At 42.2% G+C, this 25,742-nt stretch overlaps 1 protein-coding gene across 1 annotated transcript in view; it reads left to right on the forward strand.

Annotated features, from left to right (window-relative positions):
* ngfra (nerve growth factor receptor a (TNFR superfamily, member 16)) overlaps positions 1 to 20,783 on the forward strand; it is a 30,347-nt gene extending 9,564 nt beyond the window's left edge. The window contains exons 3-6 of the mRNA XM_068718552.1: positions 1,834 to 2,196; positions 10,495 to 10,732; positions 11,782 to 11,999; positions 17,173 to 20,783. Coding sequence (XP_068574653.1) covers positions 1,834 to 2,196; positions 10,495 to 10,732; positions 11,782 to 11,999; positions 17,173 to 17,225 — 872 coding nt within the window. The 3' untranslated portion in view covers positions 17,226 to 20,783. The remainder of the gene's footprint in view (positions 1 to 1,833; positions 2,197 to 10,494; positions 10,733 to 11,781; positions 12,000 to 17,172) is intronic.
* The last annotated feature ends 4,959 nt before the right edge of the window (positions 20,784 to 25,742 follow it).

Genomic DNA, 25,742 nt, shown 5'->3' on the forward strand with positions numbered 1-25,742 from the left:
ATCTGAGCCGTAGATTTATTTCCCTGTCAGCCTCTCTACTCCACTCCCATCTCATTCAACCACTAAAACACACTCACTGCCCCCCACCCCTCCCTCTCACTGTATGCATAATTCAGCAGGCATCCAATTATATTGGAAAATAATTCTATATGAACATGTAATATTAATAGATTACTTTGAGCCCCTAGGAACTCTCAGTGTAAGAATAAATGAATTTGAGGTCATCACTTCCACGGCGATGAACTCTCCTGAATCCTCCCAATGCAAACGTTCCTGGAGAGCAAACCTGAAGTGTTTGAAGTAATTGAAAAGAAGCAGGCAATTAGTCAGCACGACTTCTACCTCATTCTGTTCAACACTGTTCTCCACAAGTCAGCTGTGTCTGCTATCTCTTTTTCTCACAACCCTTCAAAAGAAAATCAATATAATGCAGTGGAGTTGTTCTTTGAAAATGGCCGTCTTTTGGACACATGCATTGATTATCCTTACATCCTAACAGAAAGAGGACACAGTCAGTTTGCAGATCGACATTTGTCTGTCTGAGAAGTGCAAACCCTGTGAAGGGTTGAACAAATGTTTGACACAAACCAGAACTAAAACATACCTTTTAGCCATGCTAGCTCATAGTCCCTATGAGATGCATTGCAATAAAAAATGTACAAACATTCATGATCTACAGATGATAAAGTCAATAACTCTGGTGACCAAGTTAAAGTTTAATTTTTTTTTTTAATTAGCTAATGTTAGAATGTTAGCATGCTAAACTAAGATAGTGAAAATGTTAAACATTATACCTGCTTAACATCAGAATGCTAGTATTGTAACTGAAAGAATGTTAGGTTGCTAACATTAGCATTCAGTCACTGAGCTGCGAGCATGGCTGCACAGTCTCAGTCTTTATTCATTCACACTCATCTACTGTACTATTGGAACTCTGATACTTGCTAATGCTAATAATGCTAACTGAGTAGCATCAACTAATCAGAGGCAAGAAATGCTTGAGGTAGTTATTGGTCCTAATTATTATATGAATAAACATTCTACACAGGAAAAATAAACCCTTGTTATTATTGGCAAATTAAACAATGCAATATATCGTTTTTTTTTTTTTGTTTTTTTTTACAAATATTTCTCTTTTATACAAATGGAACTAACATCAGTAGATTCAACGGCACAAAATGTTGAATCAATTTAGTGGATCGTGATAAATTCTTTAATGGTTATCCAAAATGATGTCTATGTGTTTAGATTAGTTTAACAATGTGAATGAGCTATAGGCAAAAAAACCCCCAAAAAAACCCAGACCTCCCAGAAATTCCCCATTTTGGCAGAATGGCTGGTTGACACTCCTACAGATACACCAGAGTAATTGCTTGATCACTTGGGTAAACTAAACACAAGTCTTTATCGTCAGTGTGAGTATGTCGATGCACCTGCACTTCACTCTGTGCGTATGACTGAGATTAAAGCAGTTTACTCGGTGCAGCACAAACACGTTGGGATCAATATCGTAATGAGCACAGCAGGCTTTTGACTCGCTCCCCGACAAGAGCATCTTTCTTGTCCTGGAGCACAAATCACTAAGAGCCCAGTGGATCAATGTGTCCTCCCTTCTAATGAATGTGAAGTAAACATGATTAATGTCATTAGACTCACTGTTTATCCTTCTGTTCATCCCCTCATATCTCTCTCTCTCTCTCTCTCTCTCTCTCTCTCTCTCTCTCTCTCTCTCTCTCTCTCCTTCTTCTAACCCTCCTTTACTCTTTGCCCCTTCTCGTTTCCTTCTTCTCACTTTTCCATCTCGTCTCCTTCGACCTGTCCTCTCATCCGCAGGTGAGACCTTCTCGGAGGACTACAGTCTCACAGAGCAGTGCCGGCCCTGCACTGAGTGCACTGGCCTGATGCGGATGGAGACGCCCTGCACCGACTCCAACGACGCCATCTGCGTCTGCAACTACAACTTCTTCTTCGACGGGATATTGGGCCAGTGCGAGCCGTGTACGGTGTGCCCGGTGGGCCAGGGCGTGTACTCGCACTGCGAACACGATCACGACACGGTGTGCGAGGAGTGCATAGATGATACCTACTCGGACCGGGAAAGCTCCCTGGACCCCTGCCTGCCCTGCACCATCTGTGATGAGGACAGTGAGATACAGCTGTCTGTGTGCACACCAAACAGGGACTCCGTCTGTCACAGTAAGTCTGCCACACACACACAGGTCACTATCACACCTTTAGTTCAGCAAACTCGCTCCAGACCACAGAAAAGAAAGGGATCGTATTGTTGTCTGACTCATTACACACAAACCAGGAGGGGTTCACAAGAATTCATATGACTGACGTGACATGTGATCATTCATTGGACTTCATTGGATTTTAATAAGCGATTCCATAAATAAAGTAGATGCCTTTCAAGCTGTTGTGGTTGTTTGGTCCGTATCAGAATTCAAACGACAGCGTTCCCACGAGCCAAACAGCCAAATCCACCGGTTTGTTCCAACAGCGACAGAATGGTAAGCAGTGACAGCACCCTTCAGAGAGATCAAGAGCAGAGCACATAAAGCGCACTGGCTGTCAGGAATTTCAAAGCTGTTTAGGAGCGATCATGTATGTCTCACTCACATTCGCACCAGCCTCCAGTGACTCCCGTATGTGGGAGCCTGTGGGAACAGGCTAGGTCAGAGGTCGGTGCTGGTCATGTTTTCAAGTTGAAAGCTCCAGCATTAAAAGGTCAAAGACTACTGGAGTGTCAACACAGAGACAATGAATAATCTGCTCTCCCACACAGCAGAAGGAAACGTGCAAGCAGAGGCGAGCTGCTCGTCTCGAGTCGAGGCAGCTTATAACCGAGGAAGCTGTAAGTTCCCTCATGCCGGACGGGGCGTGAAATTGACCTCATCAGGGGGCCACGAGGCTCAAATCTGGGAGGTAAAAATGTCTTCCGTGGCATTGCTCTCGATTTCCGTGATAAAAACCTGTAATCAATCTTTAAAGCAATATCGGATAAGGGAGGAGTGTAAGTGAAAATCGACATCTTAGGCACTTGAAAAACAAAAACAACCTTTTCCCAACAACAGGCCCCAACTTCAGTGGAAGTTTGTGGTCATTGTCTGTTCCGGTGAAAAGCACTTTTCCTTCCATGTGATGTTTTTTTATGCAAACTTTGGCCACAGAGGCACTTACGTTGTGGTGTTATTAAATGCTTTGACGAAAGCGCTTAATAGCAGGAGCACTTGCTAATGCAGGGCATTTATCGATCTGCTGTGTGCATTATAATCATTAAATGAACATCGCAATATTCTGATATGAATGTTGGGATTTATACTTGAGCGCAATATTTCTTTTTCTAAGGCCGACTCGGTTGGGATTTTATCGGCATAGACGCTGGCAGGTATTTGGATCCACAAAGTTAATGAACCTCAAAAATCTGTCAACACCCTGTTGTAGTACAGAGGATGTGTAAATTCCTGTTTTAATAGAGTGTAATAGCACTGACAGGCAGCGGAGGAATGGACGAGGGAAAGATAAAAGCAGGAGCGGTAGATGAGGTGGAAGAAGGGCTAATAACATAGACGATGACTTACCACCTTTCCTTCCACCCGGAACATTTAGACTTTTATCATCAATGAATCATCAGTTATTTTGAACACAAGCAAGATCAACTGTGGTGTCTGCTAGGCTCAGCTCTTAAATCGTAAATCAGGTCAAGTTTTGCAAGAAATCTGTGGGATTGAAAAGGACAAAGTAGATATTGTTCCAGCAAAAATGGAAAGAGGCTTTTTTTTTTTGGCAGTTTTTTGTCATGATGAATGATGGTAATGTGAAGCCTCCCTCCGCCTGTTCGGTCCAGACTGAAGTATTTGAGCACACATTAAATGGCTGAAGGCTCTTAGTCTTGTTTACAACTTTACATGATCGAGCAAAATACAAAAATGTCCATTGTACCTGGAAATGTCCACATCTGTGCCAGCTCAAGCTAAGATCAAAGTTCCGCCTTGTTGTTTTTGAAAAAAAATAAAAAATCATCCCTCCAATATTCAAACTTTCTGAATCATGCAACAAATTTGAAGTTGGAAGTGCTGGAAGCAAGTGTGTGAACCAAATTTCACATGGTGAGATGCCAGGAATGACACATACGTACATCTAACCGAGGCACAATAATGTAGTCTAGTGAAGTATTACAATGTTCCTCGGCACGGATAGAGGAAGATATGTCCACTCTGAAAGACCCACGAGGCTGTAACGGGACAGGACTCACAGCCGTAAAAAAAACTCTGCCCCCTATGCTCCTTAAAACATGCAGAACATCGACTGTATTAGAGACATATCTGATGTACAGTAGGCCACAATAAAGCCTTTTGCTGCCCATTTAGCGCCCACCCATGCAGCCGGTCTCACCTTTGACCCGCCTCGTCCTAAGTGATAGCAATGTAGCGGCAGTGACGGTTGCGACTGGAGATGGCACGATAAGTGACCTTGTGGGACGTCCGTTTGAAAGGAGAGCCCTGTCATGTTGCACCAGTAGGCCTGTGGGTAACAGCTGTGGTGGTGGTGATGATGTTTCCAGGCCTTCCATGGTGGTCTATGATGCATGCAGATATGTTTTCTGCAGCAAACAGGAAGCTGCACGCTGGGATTCTCATCCTGTTTGAGTAATTATTTATTTTTTTGTCAGAGGGATTTAATTCAAGTCCTTTGCAGTTGGTTGGACTGTTAAAAAGTGGGACGGGCTTATAATGTAGCTAATTCAACACACACACCTCTCTTCTTGCCAAAAGTTGCAGATTGATGGATGGATGGACGTCTTGATATTGGAATGGTCAGTACTAGCTTATGTTAGAACATGTCATATTTAGTAAGTAAAAAAGATGATTGGAATTTGATACAAAAATACAAAGAAATTGATTTTTTGTAACTTATTGCATAAAGTCTTAAATTGGTGCACAATGTGAACAGGGCAGTGATTTAAAATTGCTTATAAAAAAAAGAGGCTTAATTTCATCGAGACTTTAATTCCTATCATGCTGTCTCTGCCTCTCTCTTTCTCCTGCATTCAGTAAAAAGACGTGATTGGGGTATTTTCAAATCCCTAAATTCCCAATTCATATCAAGCTGTCACCAAGTGTCAATTACTTGATACAATCACAGACAGAGAGAGGGCGAGAGAAAGAAATGGAGATGAAAACAGACAGTGAGAGCTGCAGCATATGTGCTGTGCTGGTATTCTATGTTGAGGGGTCGATTCGAGTCCTGGGATTTCTTCTGCTCGTGCTCAGGTTTCGCTGAATGACCTCTATGAGTACACACACTTGACTGCAGGACCCACACACACACACACACACACACACACAAACACACACACGGTCCTCTCAAGCTTCAAACTCACAACACTTTTCATGAGCATCCAAAATCAATACAGCTGATAGCGGGATAACCTGGCGCGCACACACGCTCTTCCCTCTGCCAAGTGAGCTTCAACATGTACATTTTTCATTAAACTCCGGACACTGCACATGTGTGAATCTCTTTGATCTGAAATTGAAAACACCTCCTGCGTTTTTTATCGAAAGTCTCCGTCCGTTTGGCCTCGGCAGAGTTTTTTCTTAAAAGGTGCAGTTCAGTCAACAGTTGGGAAGATTTGCATTCAAGTATTGAGGGTCTATTTGAGTGTTTGTCCTCGAGAAAAAGAGAAGAAAAGATAAAAAAAACAGATAAAAGAAGACGTTTTATTCTCTCTATTACCCCACTCACCCCTCCTCCCTTCATTGCTCTCTCTCTCTCTCTCTCTCTCTCTCTCTCTCTCTCTCTCTCTCTCTCTCTCTCTCTCTCTCTCTCTCTTCCCACAGTGGCCCTCGAGTGGCCGGGCCAGCGAAGTGGTGGAAGTGTGCATTCAGCGCCTTCACCGCTGCAGTATAATTACTCCTGCTAATCAGAGCACTTTACAGCAGCTCCTCTGTTCATCTGCACCCCCCCCCCTCACTCTCTCCTAACACTCTGCCTCTCTGTCTGCCCTCCGCTCCGCTCTCCCTATTAACCCTCCCTAATAGAAGACAGAGCGCTCACTTGAATAATTTGTCGTGTGTGTGTGTGATGGATGTGCGCGCGTCCGGTGACAAACACAGGGGAAGATTGAGACCGAGGCTGAGCTGAGAGAGACGGAGTGTTTGGCGGCTGATAAAGAGGTCATTGTGCATGTGCTATGCCCGATAGCTGCTCATCTCCACCCTGAACTGGCAGAAGCCGAGACACCAACCTCTGCACAGGACCCCGGGGTTAACTTCACCATAAAGACCTCAATGGCTCATAAAAATTAAATCTTTTTTTTTCTCCCTCTCTCGTCCACACCCTGCTAATAAACACATCTCCCTGCGCGCACACAGCCCCACGCTCATAAAATCCCGGGCTAGTTTTATTTTGTTTCATGAGTGTTTTAAACCCACTGAAGCCAAAATGAAATTGTTAAAGCTCCACGGCCGCCTTTAAGCTCCCATTCTGTTCCAGCTGAGGTATGCAGCCTCTGGAGGCCCAGGTTTATCCTTTGGTCTACAGCCAGTCGTGTTTTCTACATCAGCCCAGAGAACTAGAGAGGAAAGAGGGGGAGTTACGATAAAGACGTAGTACACTGTACTTAAGCTGTAGCTCTGTGTTGAGTCAGTGTTATGTGAAGCAGACTCCCAGGAGAGCTGTCATCTTGGCTCAGAGTGAGAAAGACAATTTACGGCGAGTCCTGAGGTGCGACTGATGCATAAATACATCTGCATGAAGAAAACAGTCATTGCACCAAAGACGGGCACTCATGGCAGTGCAAGGATGAATGATATCTCAGTGTGTGCTAAAGGAAAGGCTTCTTTGACAAACTGCATGTCCGGCCAGACCGTCTGCACACTTTCACACCTCCCCATTCACAATTTATTCTATTTGCAAGCTCGTGTTGCATTGCTAATACCATTAGCCGGCCCTCCATTAGCTGGATGATGTATAGCGGAGCTGAGGAAACCTGACTACATCCCAGGAAAGGTCAAGAAACGCGTGTAATACAGACACCAATGTTACCCTTCTCCGAGCGCGCCCTCCTTTTAGACAGATCCGAATCAATAGCACCCGCTTTAAATAGACCTCTGCATTATTTCTGTTTCTAAGTATGGCCCGCACATGTGCTGTATTTTTCTGTCCGTGAAAGATGCTTTCTAGCATTTCAGTAAACCAATACCCCCTCCGGGAGGCAGGAATGCCCCGTCATCACTGCGCAGACGCAGAGACCAACATGGACTCTTTAACGCCCAGCAGAAGTTTTTTTTTTCAAATATGTCCACATAAGTTGCCCATCAAGGTCCCATCGGAGTATTAAAGCGAGTAACCGTGTGTAAATTATGCAACAAATCAATGTGTAGAAACTTGACTATCTGCCATGTATATAAATATGTGTAGGCGGCCTTTGTCCGTGATGGTCCACTGAATTTCTTCTTCTTGTCATCTGACCACATCACTGGTCACTTCATCCATTTTTCCTCACAAAAATTTTGATTTAAAAAAAGAGCACCCTAAATTTGTAAACATTTAAATGATAGTGGGACACTATTTCTGTGTTTTCTAGTAGATAGTCTGATGCTGAAAAAAAGAGCAGGTGCATTCCATTATGTACAAAAATGAAGTAACAGCTGTTAATTGTAATGGTAATAACTTTTAAAATTATTTTTAGTAAGCCAGGTTTATAGAAATCCATCTCAGAGATTTATACTGTCATGCTAAAAAGCAATAAAAATGACATTTTAAAAATTGAACATCAACATGTCTTGGCCCATCGCTCTGCAGAACGCACTGTCGACAGTTTCCATACACAAACATTTCTTCAGCTCCAAGACCTTCCAATGAAAACTTCTCGACAGTGAGGTCCAGGACATTGTTACAAGTAAAGTTTTGCTTCCAACAATCTTTGCTCTTTGAGCCGGAAAGATACACTGCTGTCTAATTCTTAAAATGTAATTCTTCAATCCTGTAAGCAACTCAAAACAAATTCCATTCACCTCCACAGAATTGAGCTAGAGGCAGTAATTTAGGAGGTGGATTACTGTACAAATAAAATGAAAAGTATCCGCAGTGCTAGCCTCCAGTAGATGCTATTGGAGTTAAAGGAGAAAATATATTTGTGAGAACCGACCCTTTGAACCATTTCTCAGTTTCTAAAATTTCAGCCATGCTTTAAAGTCATGAATGAGTAAATGTCATTTATCGGTAAAGAAGAATAGAATTTAGTTACATTACAAGACAGCTGGTTGGTAATCTGATTCCCTTTCTGTAATAAGCGTATTGGGTTTATCCGTCACACTGACAGAGTTAAACCCCTAAAAACAGAACAATTGTAAAGAAGGACGACCCCGAACATGTATATATATATATATATATATATATATATATATATATATATATATATAGAGCGTCCCGGTCTTCGGCCTTGAAGGAAGCCTCGGGGGTCTCCACAGGGTTAATCCTGTGAGCGCCAGTACGAAGCTAATGAGGAGCAGCCTGAGGTTCTGCTGGGAATTACAGGCTCAGATCTGAACCAGGCTGCACATTCTCCATCCCCACCAGGCTGCTGAGCTCAGAGGAGTTTTGGCTTTGGCTGGACGGGCCCTCTCCTCGGCCTGCTGCACTATACCCTGAGGGAGGGACTAATCTGCAGACCGCTCTTTGAGCCTTTCTACCATCTGACAGAATCACTGCAGTTTTAGTTAAAGCACTCTTCAAAACAAGTATAATATGACAGGACTTGTAGGAGAGATTTGATGGATAGGGGCCGCCTTTCAATCAGAGGGTCGGCGGTTCGATCCCCGGCTCCTGCTCTACTAGTCTCATGTTAATGTGTCCTTGAGCAAGACACTTAACCCCAAAATTGCTCCCGTAGCTGCGTCTACGGTGTGTAGATAGATCCTGAATTGTAAGTCGCTTTGGATAAAAGCGTCTGCTAAATGACTGTAATGTAATGTAATGGATAAACTGTGTTTTCAAGGACAAGTCATGCCCATCAGAGTGGGCAAGATTACACTGAATCATTAATGGCGCTCACAAAGAAAGAGGAAATAGGACAGTTTATGAAAATGACTGTTCTCTCCAGGCTTTGCTATGATAGAAACCAGACACATCCAGTAGCACAGAGCCTTCCTGCCTCTCTGGCCTCAGCAAAGGCTACACTCAAAGTGATGACCTCTCTAAAGCCCCGGACTTTGTTCTGCATTGATCCATATGGCCTTGATGTCAAGCAATGTGCAGAGATCCCCAAAGATGGGGATGTGGTGAGAAGAGACCTGGCGTGCAGGGCCTGTTGTGGGGTGGGCTGGTGGGTGACGGATATTTGCCCCCCCCCTCGTCGAGGAACATTCCTTTTCTTTCTGCACACAGCAACTCGGCCAGAACACATCTGTCTTATCAGAAACAGCTGCCGCATGTGTGCAGTGTATAAGACATCTGGTTGGGGACTTAATGACTACACCCCAACAAACAAGCTCTCAGAGAAGATATGAAAGTGTCTCGTCATGATAGGGTTGTTTTCTGTGGGTGGCAATGTTGGTGCGTTGGTCCATCACTTTGGCCCGGACGCAAATACAACTACTGGGTGGATTCAAATGTTGTACCGGCATACATGGTCCCCAGAGGATGAATCCTAAGAACTTTGCTGATGCTTTGACTTTTCCTTCAGCGAGAGAATAAGGTTGACATGGAACATGAATCATCATAACATTCGGTACAGTCATGTTTCTGAGGATGAAGCACACTCAACTAAAATGGCGAACATGGTTAACATTATAGCTGCTTAAAAAACATTTACTCAAGTAGTCCCGTACTTTAGTACAATTTTGAGACACTTCTACTTTACTTGAGGATTTTCATTTTCTACTTCAGTAATATTATACTTTTTACTCCACTATATTTATGCGATAACTTTAGTGACTTAGCAGATTCAGATTCATTAATATAAAATATAATCACAAGTAACCCAGCAGAATATTAAGTAACGAAAGGTAGCCTGACCTTTACCAGCTGCAACAGTAAAGTGATGAACACACTAATGAGTATGTATACTAATAAGAATCATCAATTATAATATAACATTTTCTAAAATGGGAAAATGTACTACATAACTGGTACTCTTTTTTCTGGTACTTCATGTATATTTTGAAGCTCATATTTTTATACTTTTAATGAACTAAGATTGTTGAAAGCAGAACTTTACTTGTAACAGAGTATTTCTACTCTGTGGTATTGCTACTTTTACTAAAAAACGTAAAGAAAATGATTTCTTCTTCCTCGACTGTAAACACCATCATGTTAGCATGCTGATGTTAGCATGCTGATGTTAGCATTAAGCTCAAATTACTACTGTACTCAAGCAAAGCCTCACAGAGCTGCTAGCGTAGCTGCAGACGCAAGTTGTTTTCTTTCTCAGTCGTATCTAGGCGTGTTTGTTTTCTCACAGATGCTCCCTTTTCTCCCACACAGATCCTCTCCTCCCAACATATTTTACTCCCACCTCCGATATGGGCCCGTCTCCACCCTCCTTCACCAATTACTTCCTCCCCGATGGCTCAGACAGCCCATTGCCAGGAGAGACGACTACGTCCAGCGCTGGCTCTCCACGCTTCCTCGGCCACGGGCTCAACGAAAACCTCATCCCTATCTACTGCTCCATCCTGGCCGCCGTGGTGGTGGGCCTCGTGGCCTACATCGTTTTTAAGAGGTCAGTTGGTAGAAAATAACGAGATGAGAAGCCGCTGTGTGCTGCTTTGTGGTTAAAGACATCAACACAATTGGGTTTTTGCACCTCTTCCCCAACAAAATCTAGGACAAAGAGGATGATGGAGATAGTGGTCTGGTGGGTGGTGTTGGACAGTGACAGATGTTGCCCTGGGCGAAAAAATGTTAGTAAGGTGCCTGTTGAAATATTCAGGCCTGTGATGGTCAAAGAGCTTTTGACCCACTTCTAGAGAATCACTCAAATGTACCACAATGAGTTTTTCACACAAAAAAGAAAGAAGGTCACAACACTTAATGCATTACAGAGGTCTCACTCACTCACTCACACTCTCACACACACACACACACACACACACACACACACACACACACACACACACACACACACATGCATGCAGGCACTCAGACAGATACAAGCCGGGGCAGAAAAGCGTCTGAAACAAGTCAACAAGCTCATTAGTGGCACTGACTGTTTGCAAAGTGCCGACCAGGGTTTATCAGCAGAGTCACGCACACATCTGGCTCATAATCCTCATGTAATTGTCGTCATGCAGAAAACAGACTGCAATTCATGTGAATTTCTTTAACACACAATATTTTATAGAAAAACCTTGGTTTTCTGTTAACTGCACTGTATCACTCAATACCTCATGAATATTTTAACCATTGCTATGCGAGTCATTCATCCTTTTAAAGAGAAGCATTAGTAAAGAATTGTTAAGCTGTTTTTGAACGTCTTATTGTAGTTTTCCATTTGCAGACAAATGACGATATATTATTGAAATTTACAGATATTTTTGAAACGGTGGGTTCTTGATTACAGATAAAGGTAGACCTGTTCCTCTTTTCTAGCGGGTATTAGCTCTGAATATCTGAGCGCAATAATTTAAAATGCTGTTTTCACTCATCAGTTATTGCTTCATCGCTCATAACTGCTGTGAAATCCAAATATTGAACTACAGATAGGATCGCACGACTGCATCATATTGAGCAGAAAGTCATCTTCCTCTGACATGCCACTTCTTTCCACAGGTGGAATAGCTGCAAGCAGAACAAGCAGGCTGCTAACAACCGTGCGGCTACAAACAACCAGATGGTGACGCCGGAAGGAGAGAAGCTGCACAGCGACAGCGGCATCTCGGTGGACAGTCAGAGTCTGCAGGAGCAGCAGCAGCAGCAGCAGCAGCAGCAGCAGGCCCAGGCTGAAGTCCAGGCTCAGCCTTCACGCTCACGCACACAGGAACAGATTGGTAAGCGGAAAACTCACAAAAAGTGTGTGAATATTTTCATGAGCATTCATTAGGGATGGGGGACAATCCAATATTATTGTAGTGAATCAGGTTTAGTTGTTGTGCAATCATTTGCAAAATAATAATAATAATAATATTAGATTTTTGAGGGGTTTTTTGCATTTTGAGTTGCATTACAATCAAGTTAATTTGATCTATAGTACAAACTTGCATATGCTATACTGGGAATATACAGCTACGGCCTCAGTAGTAAATATATCAATTAATTCACACATTTCCCTAAAAGTCACCAAAAAAACATCATGAGCTTCTTAAAGAAAAATGGTACGGCGGGGCTGTTGTATTGGATTACATTAGATTGTACAGGTGTACCTAATAAAGTGGCCATTAATAATATTGTGATATAGATTTCAGTCAAATCACCCAGTCCAAGGGTCAATTAACTAAACACCAAGACATGTAAACATATTTTCATCTAATATGTGTTAGATATAGAACTTCTGACAGAGCAGATGTTAACCTTTTTGATCAGACACTCATCCAGGTCCGAGTACATTCCTCCTTCACACCATGATATACTAGCTGTCATTATTGATTACATCAGGATACACTGCTGAGATTCTACTTGGTTCTCCAGCAGTGTGCAAGCCTTTTCCTTTAGGGAAACACATTTCTGGGGACGGAGATCAATCACAAAATACATCACATCGGAGCAGGATTCACACCCAGCAGCCAAATCTTACATGCATGATATATTAAACTGAAGGAATGTAGAGATTATGATTTAGGGAACCGGTAGTAACATGAATGTGAGGCAGATACTGAACATTAGTTTGGCTGTATGCCTCCTAATAACACATGTTGTGGTATACCATCAATAAGAGGCTGAAGAATTCAGTGCTGAAAGATGTTTGACAGAGTTTCTATATTAGTGTACAGAACATTTAAAAACCATGCAACATATGTTTGATCTATATGTGCCTTTACTACTCTTACTACTTTCTCTATATGCGTCTCTCTTTGACTCATGAAGTATTTTGGGTGTATGTCTGTGGGACCGACTTTGCGACGTAGTCTTGCAAGCCAGACAAAATGTAAAAGGTTATGCGAGATTAACTCTGTAAATAACGTCTGGCTTGTCGGGGTAAAAACAGCATTATGCACTTTACTGATCTATATTAAAGCAATTCACTGTGATCTCAGTTTACTTCTTTGAGCGCAGTGCATTAAGAGAGAAAAAACTGATTGTTTAGATTCATTGCTTTTTAGAGTCAGTATGTGTTTTGCAAAATAACCCAATCTCCTGTAATAAATCATATATTTGTATTTAAAGCATAAGACATATAAAAAAAATAAATAAAAAAAAAGAGTTAATACTGAAGGTCTTTCAGAAAATGGGCCACAAATATATACTTTCATTTTACAAAAAAAAGACTAGGTAGTTTCTTAACAGATTTGCACTGTAGTTTTTATAAAACGTTACTCAAACCGGAGGATTTGAGTAACGGATATATATTTTAGACCTATTAGCATCACTCACACTGAGCACCAGCACTCACACAGAAAGAAGCTGGGTGTATCATGTGGAGTCTGCACCGATACAAAAAGAGGATAACCTTTAACAGCTCTGAGAATAAAAGCGAGTGTGGCAGGAATGAGATGTGACCCCAGAGCAGTCTACCTTTCTTCAATACTCAAATAGCACTCACATTAAAGAGATGAAACCCGCGCACTCACTCGATCTATACACATAAACCAGAGAGGCTTTTTACCTGAGGAAGAAGTCTCAAGTTCAGTTATGATCTTGTTATTCATTCAGTCATTCATGCTTCTCTCCCAGACTCTCTCTCTACGGATCTCTTATGTTTCCTTCCTCGTCTCACTGTGAATTACAGTAAAGCCTAAATATAGTTAAAAAGGGATAATAATGTGCTAACAAGCCAAACAGCTGATAAATCCTCCCTCTAACAATCCACATGACCGTGTCTTTTCAGGGATACCCATCACATTCTAATGAGGCTTGGGAAAAGCTTATTTAGTTTTTGTGTTTTGTTCGAGTCCCTCTCTTCATTCTTCCATTCAAACAAATGAGAACCCTGCTGCACGTCTAAGAAAAGAAGGAATTTCTTTAGGAGGAACAAATCGGCATCGTTTCAGTAAGAAGAAGACTGCCCCTTTAACCCTGTCGCCTCTCTAACTGATCGGCTCATTAGCAGGTGTTACGAGACTGGATCCAGGCCTGGTCTCGCTTCCTTTCAAAAGCTGATCCAGTGCCAGCGTTTAGCACGTGCTAATTGGCATTAGCCCCGTCTGCGGGTGCGGAAGCCATTAAAAAAAGGCAGCAAAAGCTCTCATGCTGGGGTCCGTTGGTTCTTCCACAACCAACTGGTTCTGATAAAATACGTGAGAGGGTGAGAATATGCACAATAAATCCATGATAATCGCTGGGGGGGTTTCCCCGTTTCCAATGAACCATATTTTTACTGCTGACTAAAATAATGGTAACACGTCCAGTCAAAACAAGTCAAATGAGCCTTTAAAAAAGAGAAACGGAGCAATGAAACTGTCCCGTGTTTTGACTGACAACATCCAGAGAGGGTATTCCCTGCATGACTCACTGGTGGGAGCTCCGGCGTGAAGGGTGCTCGGCCTCATTTCGGTCTGCTCATCTCCATTAAAAAGAACCATCTATCTGTGCAGCACCCCTCCCCGCCTGCCCCCCCCTGGATCGTGCATATTGAATGTGTTTAAAATTTAAACTCTATTTAGACTCCAAGCCCTCGCTCACATCACCCAGCCGTGCATCCCTGTCCTGAGTTTGACCCCCACAGTCTACACAAAATGGAGTCGAGGGAATGTCAGTCAAACCACCAACTGAAGCAGGGTTATTGGAGAAATCTTGAATTTTGACAAAGAAGGGGTAGAAATGTATGTCTTAGCTTTATAACTGGCTGAGAATTGTGCAGCAGCAGCAGGCATACAGTTCTGAATAAACCAGAATTAACAGTAAAATCAGTAGTTTGGTCTTAATCTGAAAGACACATGGAAATAATTGTAAATATGTATGTAACATTTCTTGTTGTAAAGTTACATGGCTCAGCCAAAGGTAGAGATGTCCCATTCATGTTAATGCCCCCTGAGGCTTTAAGATCTGCAGTCGGATCAAATATTTATTTTTCTTCTATGTTAGATCATTTTTCTCATGCATAAAACAGCTACATAGTGCATACTTTAGGTAACAGTAAAGGTACATTACATTACATTACAGTCATTTAGCAGACGCTTTTATCCAAAGCGACTTACAATAAGTGCATTCAATACATCATATGAGATAGAAAATACTGTGTTCATTTGGGATCCCACTACTCATTGTATAAGCTAATTGAGATTAAGGGCCTTTAAGACCAAACATTATCATCCTAAATATGTCCCAAAAAGTTAGACAAATTGCCAGCGAGTGAAGGGGGGCTGTAGTAGGTAAGAAGAGGCGACCTTTATGTGTCTGTGCCCAGAAGGCCATTGATTTCAAATCTGGACATGGAATTTGGGGTTTAAATGAAAATGTAATAAAATAAGTTGTCCAATGAAGCGCTGTCCCCAACGAACGATAAGTAAAGCAACACAACAAGTAATATATTATTCGAATTAGTAAAACAATCCCAATGTCTGTTAAGTTTTCCCCGGGAGCTCTTGTGATTACCAAGAAATCATCTCAAATTCAATCCCAATCAGCAAATTTGAAAGCTTTTATCGGGGCTTAGGGTCCAATCAGGATTGCCTGAATGGGCTGATTAAAAAAAAAGAATGGAAGAGAAGAAGAAGTCGGTAACAAAGCTTTGCTGGGAGTTCACATTTCAGAACAGATTGAGCTGGTTCGGTGAAAGACAGCTTGTATTGATTCTTGGAATGAGGTCGGACTGAAAACATCGGGCAGCCACATGGCCACTTTTATCAGCACTGCCTCCAATATGAGGTGCACTGCAATGAATGTAGCACTGAGGTAGAAGAGCAGGTGCAGGCCACTGTGGGTGCATTACAGATGGCTGTGCACTGGCCAGCATCAGTGTCCTTCTGCTCTTTGTCACTCTTGATGCCTGTAGAGTGTCTGTTTAAACAGGAAGCAAGCCAGAGGAGTGCTATGGACTGTGGCCGTCACTGGATAGGATCTATTCTGATATAAACAGTGGGCACAGAGGCAGTGTGTAGTAATCCAAGTGTATTTTATACCAAGACAATGTGTGGGAAAAAAAGATGGGTTTTGAGGATGGGAAAAGGAAAGAAAACAGCAGGAGGAGGGGGGGTATGACGTTATGAGTCGACAAAAGAACCCCCCCCCCCCCCCTCTTAAAGAGTTAAAATAAACCCTCTTGTACTACACTTCGCTGGCACAACGTGGCATTGATGAAGACGAGAGAACACCCACCGGACTCGGGGGTCCTCCCAGGAACGCCTCTGCATTCCCGAGGCGTTTCCATGGCTTCCCTCAATTGACAGCAGGTTAAGAGGTTTGTGGGAAATGAGTTCATTTGTCTCCCATCCTCATCCGGCTAATGACTCCGGTTTAGCCGATTCAGAGGAGTGAGTGACACCACAGGGCCCCCTGCAGGGAAAAGTGTGACTATAACGGGGTTCAGAGTTTCTCCATGCAGAAGGACAGTATTTTGGTGGATAGGAGGTTATAATCTTTGTGGGTCGGGATTCTAATTAAAAACATTCAGAAGCTATTCGAGGTGCTAAAATGGAGCTGCTCAGTGAGAAACAAGAATTGAGTATGCATAATTGTGTGAGTAAGAAAAAGGTCCATGCATAGAAATACAACGCGACTAGAACGATTCTACATGGCTGGATGGTCGGAACGGCGGCCATTTTTAAGTGCATTGCTAAGAACTGTGACGGCATGGAGAGCCTTCCAATGTGCACTTTCTCGGTTGCCTCGCAGCTAGAGAGGACACTTTCTGAAAACACTGACAGGTAGTGTCACCATAACAGCAATCGTCATTTTCTTTTGAATTAGTCGAATGACCACGGCTAACAGCTGGATGTCCGTTCTACTCTTGCTCTATTTCTATGGGTTCATTATGAAAATGAACCACCGCTGATTTAAATATCACCACACATCACCCTGTGTACTCTTCCAGAGCCTGACATACGTCTTCTCACTTTCTCTCCACAGTGGTGAGGGTGGATGGCGGACCCCAGCCTGACACGCCTCCCCCTGAAGTCTGAGGAAGAGGAAGAGGCGTCAGAACTGAAGACGGGGAGAGGAGAGTGGAGACTTGAACCGTGGACCAAACATAAAGCCTTGGGGAGGGGATTCATATCTGAAGTGGCCACAGAGCAAAGACTTGACTTGTATGGACCCCTCCCAGCACCTTTGGGCCCCAGTGTGACTCTTCATCCCTGCATATAGAGTTCAACTCTATTAATCAGTGTGTGCCTGGACACGACTTCTACGGCAATACCAACCACTATCTGCACCAACGTCGCTGCAGATACATAATCATAGGTATATGCCAGTTCATCTCGTATTAACGGACTACTCCAGCGCTAATATTGACTTGACTCACTAACTGCCAACTTGGTTTTCAATCATTACATTTCCCCCTTAATTCCATAATCCATGAAATATATGTGCCTGAACGGTGAACAAGGCAGAAAGGTTCTCCATCATCTCCTCTTTCTTTTCTCCTGTGCACCTTCCTCCTCATCTTCCTCTGTGGCGTCCCACTCTCTGATAATCCTCTGTCTCTCTCCAGAGGATTCACTCCATTAGACCCCTGCCGTCGTCGTCTGCGATACAAAAAGCAGCGGGGGAGCTGTGAGTCACCAACGTCTTCTGAAGTTCCTTGTTCTTTTATCGTTTCACCACCGACGCATTTCATGGCATGTTGTCTTGTAAGATGTTTGCGTCACTGTTTGAGGCTGCACCGACTGATACAAGTGACTCACATTTGGGAAGAAAGGTCAATTGCTGTGCAGCCCGCTCGGTAATCAACTATTTCCTTCTACCTGCACTCATCATCGACCCCATTGCAGCGACTCCAGGGATTGTCTTTCAGTAATTTCATGCTTATAATGTAACACAGCCCAATGTTTGTCTCCTGTTTGTGGTGCATTACTTTCATTTTGTTGCTTGAGTCACACGGCTGACTCAGCAGGGTGCCTCCACGGTCCTCTATGGAGCCTGGATGTGCAACATGAGAGAAACATCTCTGGACTGTGGAGCTCTGCTGACTCACCGCGATGGTGTCCCGAGGGGAAGCGAAGTCGTCTTGTGACGTCAACGGTAAATCCTGTATCCAGAGCTGCTCGTTAAACAGATGCTTAAATGAATTCGGGACTGAGAAAAAAAAAGAAGGGCAAACCGGAATCCCATCTGTCATTCTTTACGCCTACTGAGTGGGAAATTGGGACACCCCTCAGAGGCAAACTCTGTTCACTATCCTCAGCTCACTGACACCACCACACTCTAAACACTCACTGTTACAGTCTTGCATAAAGCTCTGTATGCGTGATAAAGCCTGATAAACAGCGCTGAGGCGCTAATGCATCGTCGGCGGCGCTCATGTCAACATGGGGGCCCATTAGCGGGAAGTCCCGGCAGGCAGGTAGTAATTACCTCAGGGTTTCAGCTTCATTTACCCTCTGCTCGGCTCATCTCAGACACTTCTCATCGGGATTAACGCCGCGGACAACCGAGGGCCAACGCAGCCCTCTTTGAAGCCTCAGCGTGACATTATGGATCTCTTATCCAAGTCCAAGGCCACTGACATTTACTGTACGGCCATGGCGATATAAAAGCACTTAGTTGCAAGGCAGGGTGGCACTTTTGATCACCACTTTTATGCTCCCCCCCTCCCTCCCGCTGCTTGCAGTAATGGTAAAAGCAGTCAACATATCTTGTAAAAGAAGTATACTGTAGTTGAGTTTGACTGCACTGCTTTTGCATCCATTCCGACAGGGGTACATACTTTTCTCAGGGTCCCTCTTGTTGTGGTGCGATTTAAGAAGACCAGTAGGCGGTTTCTGTAAACAACCTGTAGATGTACGATGGAGTAGGTGGGTAGGCAGGTACAGATATAAAGCAGCTATTGTGTAGAAAAGGGGAAAACGTAGAAAGATACGGGTGGATATGCTACTAAGCAGATTTCAACATGATTCAGACACTGATGACTTTCACTCTCTTCCTTAGACTTAGAACAGAAGATTAATAAAATAATCATATTCCATACAGTAAATATAAAGCTACTGCCAACAGCGTGTTAGCTTAGCTTACTCTGGTAACGAAAGCAAATATTCAAACCATTACTTTAAAGAAGAGACAAGACGCTGTTACTTGTCAGTAGAGCTTGTAGAGTTTAGTGGGCGATAGATAAGAAATGTCATGAAGACAGAAAGTGAGTCATTCTATCTTGTGTGATGCTGCATCGGTCACATGGCCACCAACATCTCAAGTCAGTAAAATAATAAAAACGCTGCTGTTCTTTTGCTCACAGCTCCTCCGTTGATGTGGGCATGTAATATGGACATGTGACCACACACACACACACACACACACACACACACACACACACACACACACACACACACACACACACACACACACACACACACACACACACACACACACACACACACACACACACACACACACACACACACACACACGACTGTATGATTCACTCCTCTGCTGAGAGAGCTGGTGTGATTCATCCTGATCCTAGCTGTGGCAGCTTACATTAAAAGCAGACGCTGCCACAGTTTAAGTGACCCGAGTGTAGATTCAAAGAAAAGAAAGTCCTCGACTCCGTCTCCCCATGAGGTCCGATCGACCCTCGAGCAGCCCACTCATCCACCCAAAACAGACTTATTCTCTTTCTCCTGCAACTCGTGAAGTGAGAAACACAATGAAAGAATGTACAACCCGAATATAAACAGAAATATGCAAGACACATTCAAGGATAAGGTTTAAGTTTGCCCTCACTCTGTTGTTGTACATTTGTCTTTTCATTTTCCTGTTGGTTTGTATTATGAATGGTATTACACTTTTTGGAGTCAGTATTTTTTCTAACTGATATATTATTTTGTAGCACTTATTAGAAGTAATATGAATGCACTCAAAGAGTGTGCCACAGTTCAAGTGCCTGTGTACAGTGTCAGGTGTCTTTAAGTTCAGGAGTTTGATTATATATTTTTTTGCAGTTTTTTTCACTTATATTATGATTTTGTGTGTATTTCTGATGAAGGTTTTTAGTAAGTCAGATGACCTTTGGAGACTCAAGCAAACTGTATAAACCTGGCACCAATATTAAGAGACTTATACACATAGGTTGCCAATGAAGACATGCTGTGTGTTAACATGCTATAAATACTGGCAACTAATAGGGTCATGTAGCATTACAAAAACATAGACATGTCACCTGAGACTCCTGCTCCAAAACTCACATATGCTATTAGTCAATAGAAATCAGCTCTACTGTGCAGAGGTTTTGCATGTACAGTAAGTTTCATTATGTACCTCCATTTCAGAGGCTACCAGACATGTAATCTGCCGTAACACGAAATCTATGGGGAGGTTCGCTGATACAGATGGATCAGCACCTGCTCCCGAAAAAGCTGAATGTCACTTGTACTTACCTACTAATGTAAAATGCATTGTGTAAATGTGAATTTCTTAGAGTTGATACAAGATACAGAAATACACTATAAAATGTAAAAAACTAAACAAAAATGTGTGCAAATGAGATGAGCATCTATAATACAATAAACAGAGATGCCATTGCATTATTTGTCCTGTTTGTCTTTGTAAACTAGATGTGTTAAAGGAATGATTTAACATCAGTGGTGGAAGTATTCAGAAGTGAAAGTACTACTACCACACTGAAAATACTACCAGTTAAAGTCCTGCATTCAAAACCGTACATAATTGAAAAAATATTTAAGTATTATCAGCAACATGTACTTAAGTATCAGTATAAAAGAACAGTTTACTGTTACTGTTTACTTTGGACAGTAAAATGTCCCCCGTCAGTGTTTTATTAATATATAAGATGTTTCCGGATCAATATTACTGATGCATTAATGAGTATGTTGTGTTTTACGGCTGTTGATGTTTATAGTTGTGCTAATGTTAACTGCACTATATAATGTTAGGTGGTTTAATCTACAGCAATTCATTATTTTCAATAAGATCAGCATATGTTTGTAGGGGCGCTGTGCTGTGAGAACCACGTATCTCTAAGAACGAAAAACAGCTGTTTTCAGCTTTGTGACGATGCATTTTCCAGCTGATCCAAAAGGCTTTTTAAAGTAGTTTATACAGTTTATTTAGCTTAAGAAGTTAGAGGATTTTCTCAACACATAAAGGAACACTTCATCCTTCAGTTTATCACAAACATTCAACAGCAACACATATGAAGATATGTGTTTTTCACTTGACAGGAAGGGGATGAAAAACTGTAATGTGAGAGGTAACTAAAGCTTACATATAAATACAGTGAAGTAACAATCAAAAATGTGTCTCTGAAATGTAGTAGAGTGGAAGCAGAAAGTTGCATAAAATGGATATACTCAGTAAAGTACAAGTAACACAAATGTGTATGCAAGTACAGTACTTGAGTACATGTACTTAACCGCTGTTCAACATTTTGGGAAATATGCTTATTCGCTTTCTTGCAAAGAGTTAGATAAGATTTATACTCTTGAGTAAATATGAAGCAACAACCAACAATGAATTAACTTATCTTAGCTTAACGACTGGAATCAGCTCTTCTAAAGTTCACTAATAAACACATTATTTATCATGTGTTTAATCGCTAAATAAAACAAAATCGCTTTTGAGCCAGGCTATTTCTTGGTCAGGACTATTGACTTCCTGGAGTCTCCACTTGTTTCTTGGTAATCTAACAAGTCAGAAAAAATCCAGCACCTGAAACCCAAATTACATGTTTTTTATTTAGGTTTTTGTACAAATTAAAAAAAGATAATTTGTTGTGGTAATTTTGTTACCTATGCAGAGAGGAAGGCCAGCCGTTTACACAAGTTTCCAGTATTCAAGCAAGGCTAAGCTAACTGGGTGCTGGAGGCTTCCTATTTTACCATACAAACATGAGTGTGGTATGAATCTTCTCTTTTATGTCTTGGCAAGAGAGCATACAAGTATATTTCCCAAAATGTCAAATCATTCCTATTTCTTCAATTCAAGATTGGGTTTAGATACTTGAAGACATCATAGGAGGGTTAGATAAACCTCAGTGAGCTTGTACTCAGAGAGATGAAACATTTTAAATTATTCAAATTATTCCCAGAGTTGACTGTACAGACTTCAACATCTCTCAAGGGAAAGTCCATAATGTGTTACGCAGACTTGATGTTCGGCTATAGAAATGCACTTTTAGTTTTTTTCCCCCCCTTTTACAAAAACACCCAAAAGCATTTGTGAAAATTACCTCAAGCAAATGAAAATAAAATGCTGAAACCAGAAAGTATGGCGTGGCAGACCGGCAGCCAAACCACAGTCAAAAGCAGCACCACATGTGCGCCCATCGGACCCAGAGTGTGGTTCCCCTGCAGTCTTATCACCACTTTAACATTCTGGGCTCCAACAGGGTTTTTCTTCTTGCTACGTGTCAGAGATGAATCCTCAGTGATAAAATCCTCCACAGTAACAGAAAGGACACAAGAGGAGGGAAGTAACCTAAGACAGCACAATTCTGGGGAAAACACTATAGTTTTAAAAACAGTACTTCAATTTTTACTTCACTGATTTTGTGGACAAGATAGTCTGGAAAAACAAAACAAAATCAGCAGTGTGAAAAGTCTCTGTACAGCTCCCCCCCCCCCCCCCCCCCCTCCTTGACTGGTTTCTATATGAGGGTCTGAATGCAGAGAACCACACTGAGATTGGGGTGACAGATAGACTGCAGAATTTTAATTTGATCAGCAGGGAGCACTTATATGGAGACACTAATCAAACTACGTTTTTCCCTCTGTCAAGATTAATCAAGACTGCAAGAAAGCTGAAAAGGCAGAAGAAAAAAAAAGTCTGAAATAGATAAAAGGAAACAGGCATGCCCATTGTGGAACAAGCAGAGACACATTAAAATATGCTCGGTGCGATAAAACTCAAACACGACTCAACCCATAAAGAAACGTCACCTTCGGCTAAAAGAAGATGGATGCTGTTTTGGCGCTCCACTGTTAATAGATGCTTTTATTGGCAATTTAAAATCGCTGGTGCTCGATTTACCAGAAAAGTTAGATGAACCAACTACAATATTGCCAAGAGGGTTGACAGCCTCCGTCAGCAACTGCTGCACTGATATTTACGCGGTGCAACATTGTGGCTGATTGTTTTACAGCCCAAAGACAGAAACACAGGAAGCCATTTTTAAATAAATGCTCTTTATCTTTTCAGTGTCAAAAACTCAGGTTTGAATGGTGTGCCACTTCATAGAGGACTACAGCTGTATTCAGTTTACATCAAAGGAAAGAAAGAGGCTGTCTTCTCCATAAAAACGACATCATTGGTCCTTGTTCAAAAGCCTGAAATCACCATGTTTACATTCACCTGATAAAACTTTTTTTTGGCTGAGCAAAGACGGAAGTAGCATGATAACACTGTAGAACCTCTTATGGCTGGATGGACGGGTAACTAAGTATCTGATTCTGACATGTGCAACAGCTGTTCACAGCCTGTCTCCAATTAAAAGACGTCGCACACGTCTTCCGCACTTTATTTGCCACAAGTTTTCAGCCATCTTGCCTTGATCCTGCCATTCTCTGAAACAAAATAAAAGCCTTTTGTGTGCCTACATGCCATAGTCGCTACTCAAAAGACAGTATTCACAGTAAGTATTACTTCATCACCCAACTTTATTACAGTTCTAATATAAAAACAGCATCAACTTTATGGTTTAACCCTACAGTATCTGAGTGCATATGGGCTGTTATTGGTTCTTCTTATCCGTCCTTTTTCTCTTTAAAATAACTGAAGGGACAACAGGGAGGAGGGGGAAATAGTTACATCCCCAGTGACAGGAAGCACCACGATTTATGGGAAATGTGTCTCTCATTTTCAAAACATAAAACAGTACATGTCGCACCTCCAACTCTGAGTTCTTAAGTGCAATCGAAGCAGGTTGGACTGAAATCAAAACGTGGAAACACTAACACACATCTCTGCTTCAGTCGGTCGATCTACATCTGCACACAATGTGAGCTGGCGCCCTGAGGGAGGATATTTTGGGAAAATGGCATCTTTCCACATCTTGGAGGAAGAAGTAAATCTGTCCTTCAATGTGCTCCAAATGGCTGAACTCCTCACTGTGGTGTCAAAACACCTGACAAATAAATATACAAGACACAGAGGAGTAAAACACCACACACACACACACACACACACACACACACACACACACACACACACACACACACACACACACACACACACACACACACACACACACACACAACTAACTGGAAACATGGGGCCATTTCTGCTATGTTTCAGTGTTTGTGTTTTATCCGTGTTTATACATGTCTGTGTAGGGTGAGAAATCAGTGTGGGAGAGCTGACTGCAGGCCTGGATACCCGCTTGGCTCATGTGGGACACGAGGAAACCATCCGACACAGCAGCAGTTAACACATGAGCAGATCAACCAATCCACCCCTGGCCTCTCCCATCTGTCTGCATCCCACGTAGAAATGAGGGGACCACCCCGTCCCTACTCACTTGGTTTTATGTATAAAGACGGAGGAACAAGAGACAGAAAACGATAGAAATAACACCTGAGAGTGATGGCGGCCAGCTGTGGGAACCCTCATCCTGTAACGCCTCACTCTGGTGGATAACCCGACCCACCAAGTCAAACACACCCAACCACAAACCCATCATCAGTCAGACTCATTCTAATTCATCACGTTGCACTTGTTGCTGCGGGACTTGTGATGAACCTCAGCTGGATATGAAGTTAAAGAGAAGAGAGAGTGTTTTGTCTCCGTCTAGAAATGTGAACCTCTGTGTATCACACAGCACCACATACAGTGCATCTTGTGCTCTGTACAAATCCATACATCAAATCCATATGTATACAGACCCCTACATCTATTTACACCTTTGCAATAGAAAAGGTAAATATATATTCGGCTTCACTGTATGAAGCTATGCTCTTTTAATGACAAGCAACCAGCGAGAAAAAAAGACTGCATAAATAACCCTTTTTTGCTTCAGTTAATTTATTCATATTTGTATAACTCTCTATTTTTAGAAAAACCTCAAATGTGCTTCTGTTCAGCAACTCAATGAATTTTCATGCATGGATCTGGTTTGCTTATTTCCTGCTCTGCTATAAAGTTGTGTGGACAACATAGTTGACTCAGTGGGATTCAGTTCGCCCACATCCATTACTTGACTGTCGCCTTGTATCAAGATAGAGATGAATAATTTCAGGGCAGGGTTACATTTTCTTTTCCCAATAACAGTCTCTCTAACAGAGAGAGAAACATGAAAATGGGACTGTAATGTATGCGCACACTCCACTTTATGCCCAGTACAATTTGTTTTTAAAAAATGTAGTACAATATATTGTTACACAGTAAAAAGGCAGGAAGTAACACAGACAGTGTGTGCCATTGCAATGGGAAAGTAAACAGACGTAAAACAGGGCTGATTGAGGAAGGGAATGATTGAGGGCTACCTTTTTTTGAATGAATTGAACGAATTTACACTTCAAAGAATAATT

Source organism: Cebidichthys violaceus, unplaced genomic scaffold (genome assembly GCF_023349555.1).
Source record: "Cebidichthys violaceus isolate CVI_PGR_0920_01 unplaced genomic scaffold, fCebVio1.0.p SCAF_23, whole genome shotgun sequence".
Classification (NCBI taxonomy): Eukaryota; Metazoa; Chordata; class Actinopteri; order Perciformes; family Stichaeidae; genus Cebidichthys; species Cebidichthys violaceus.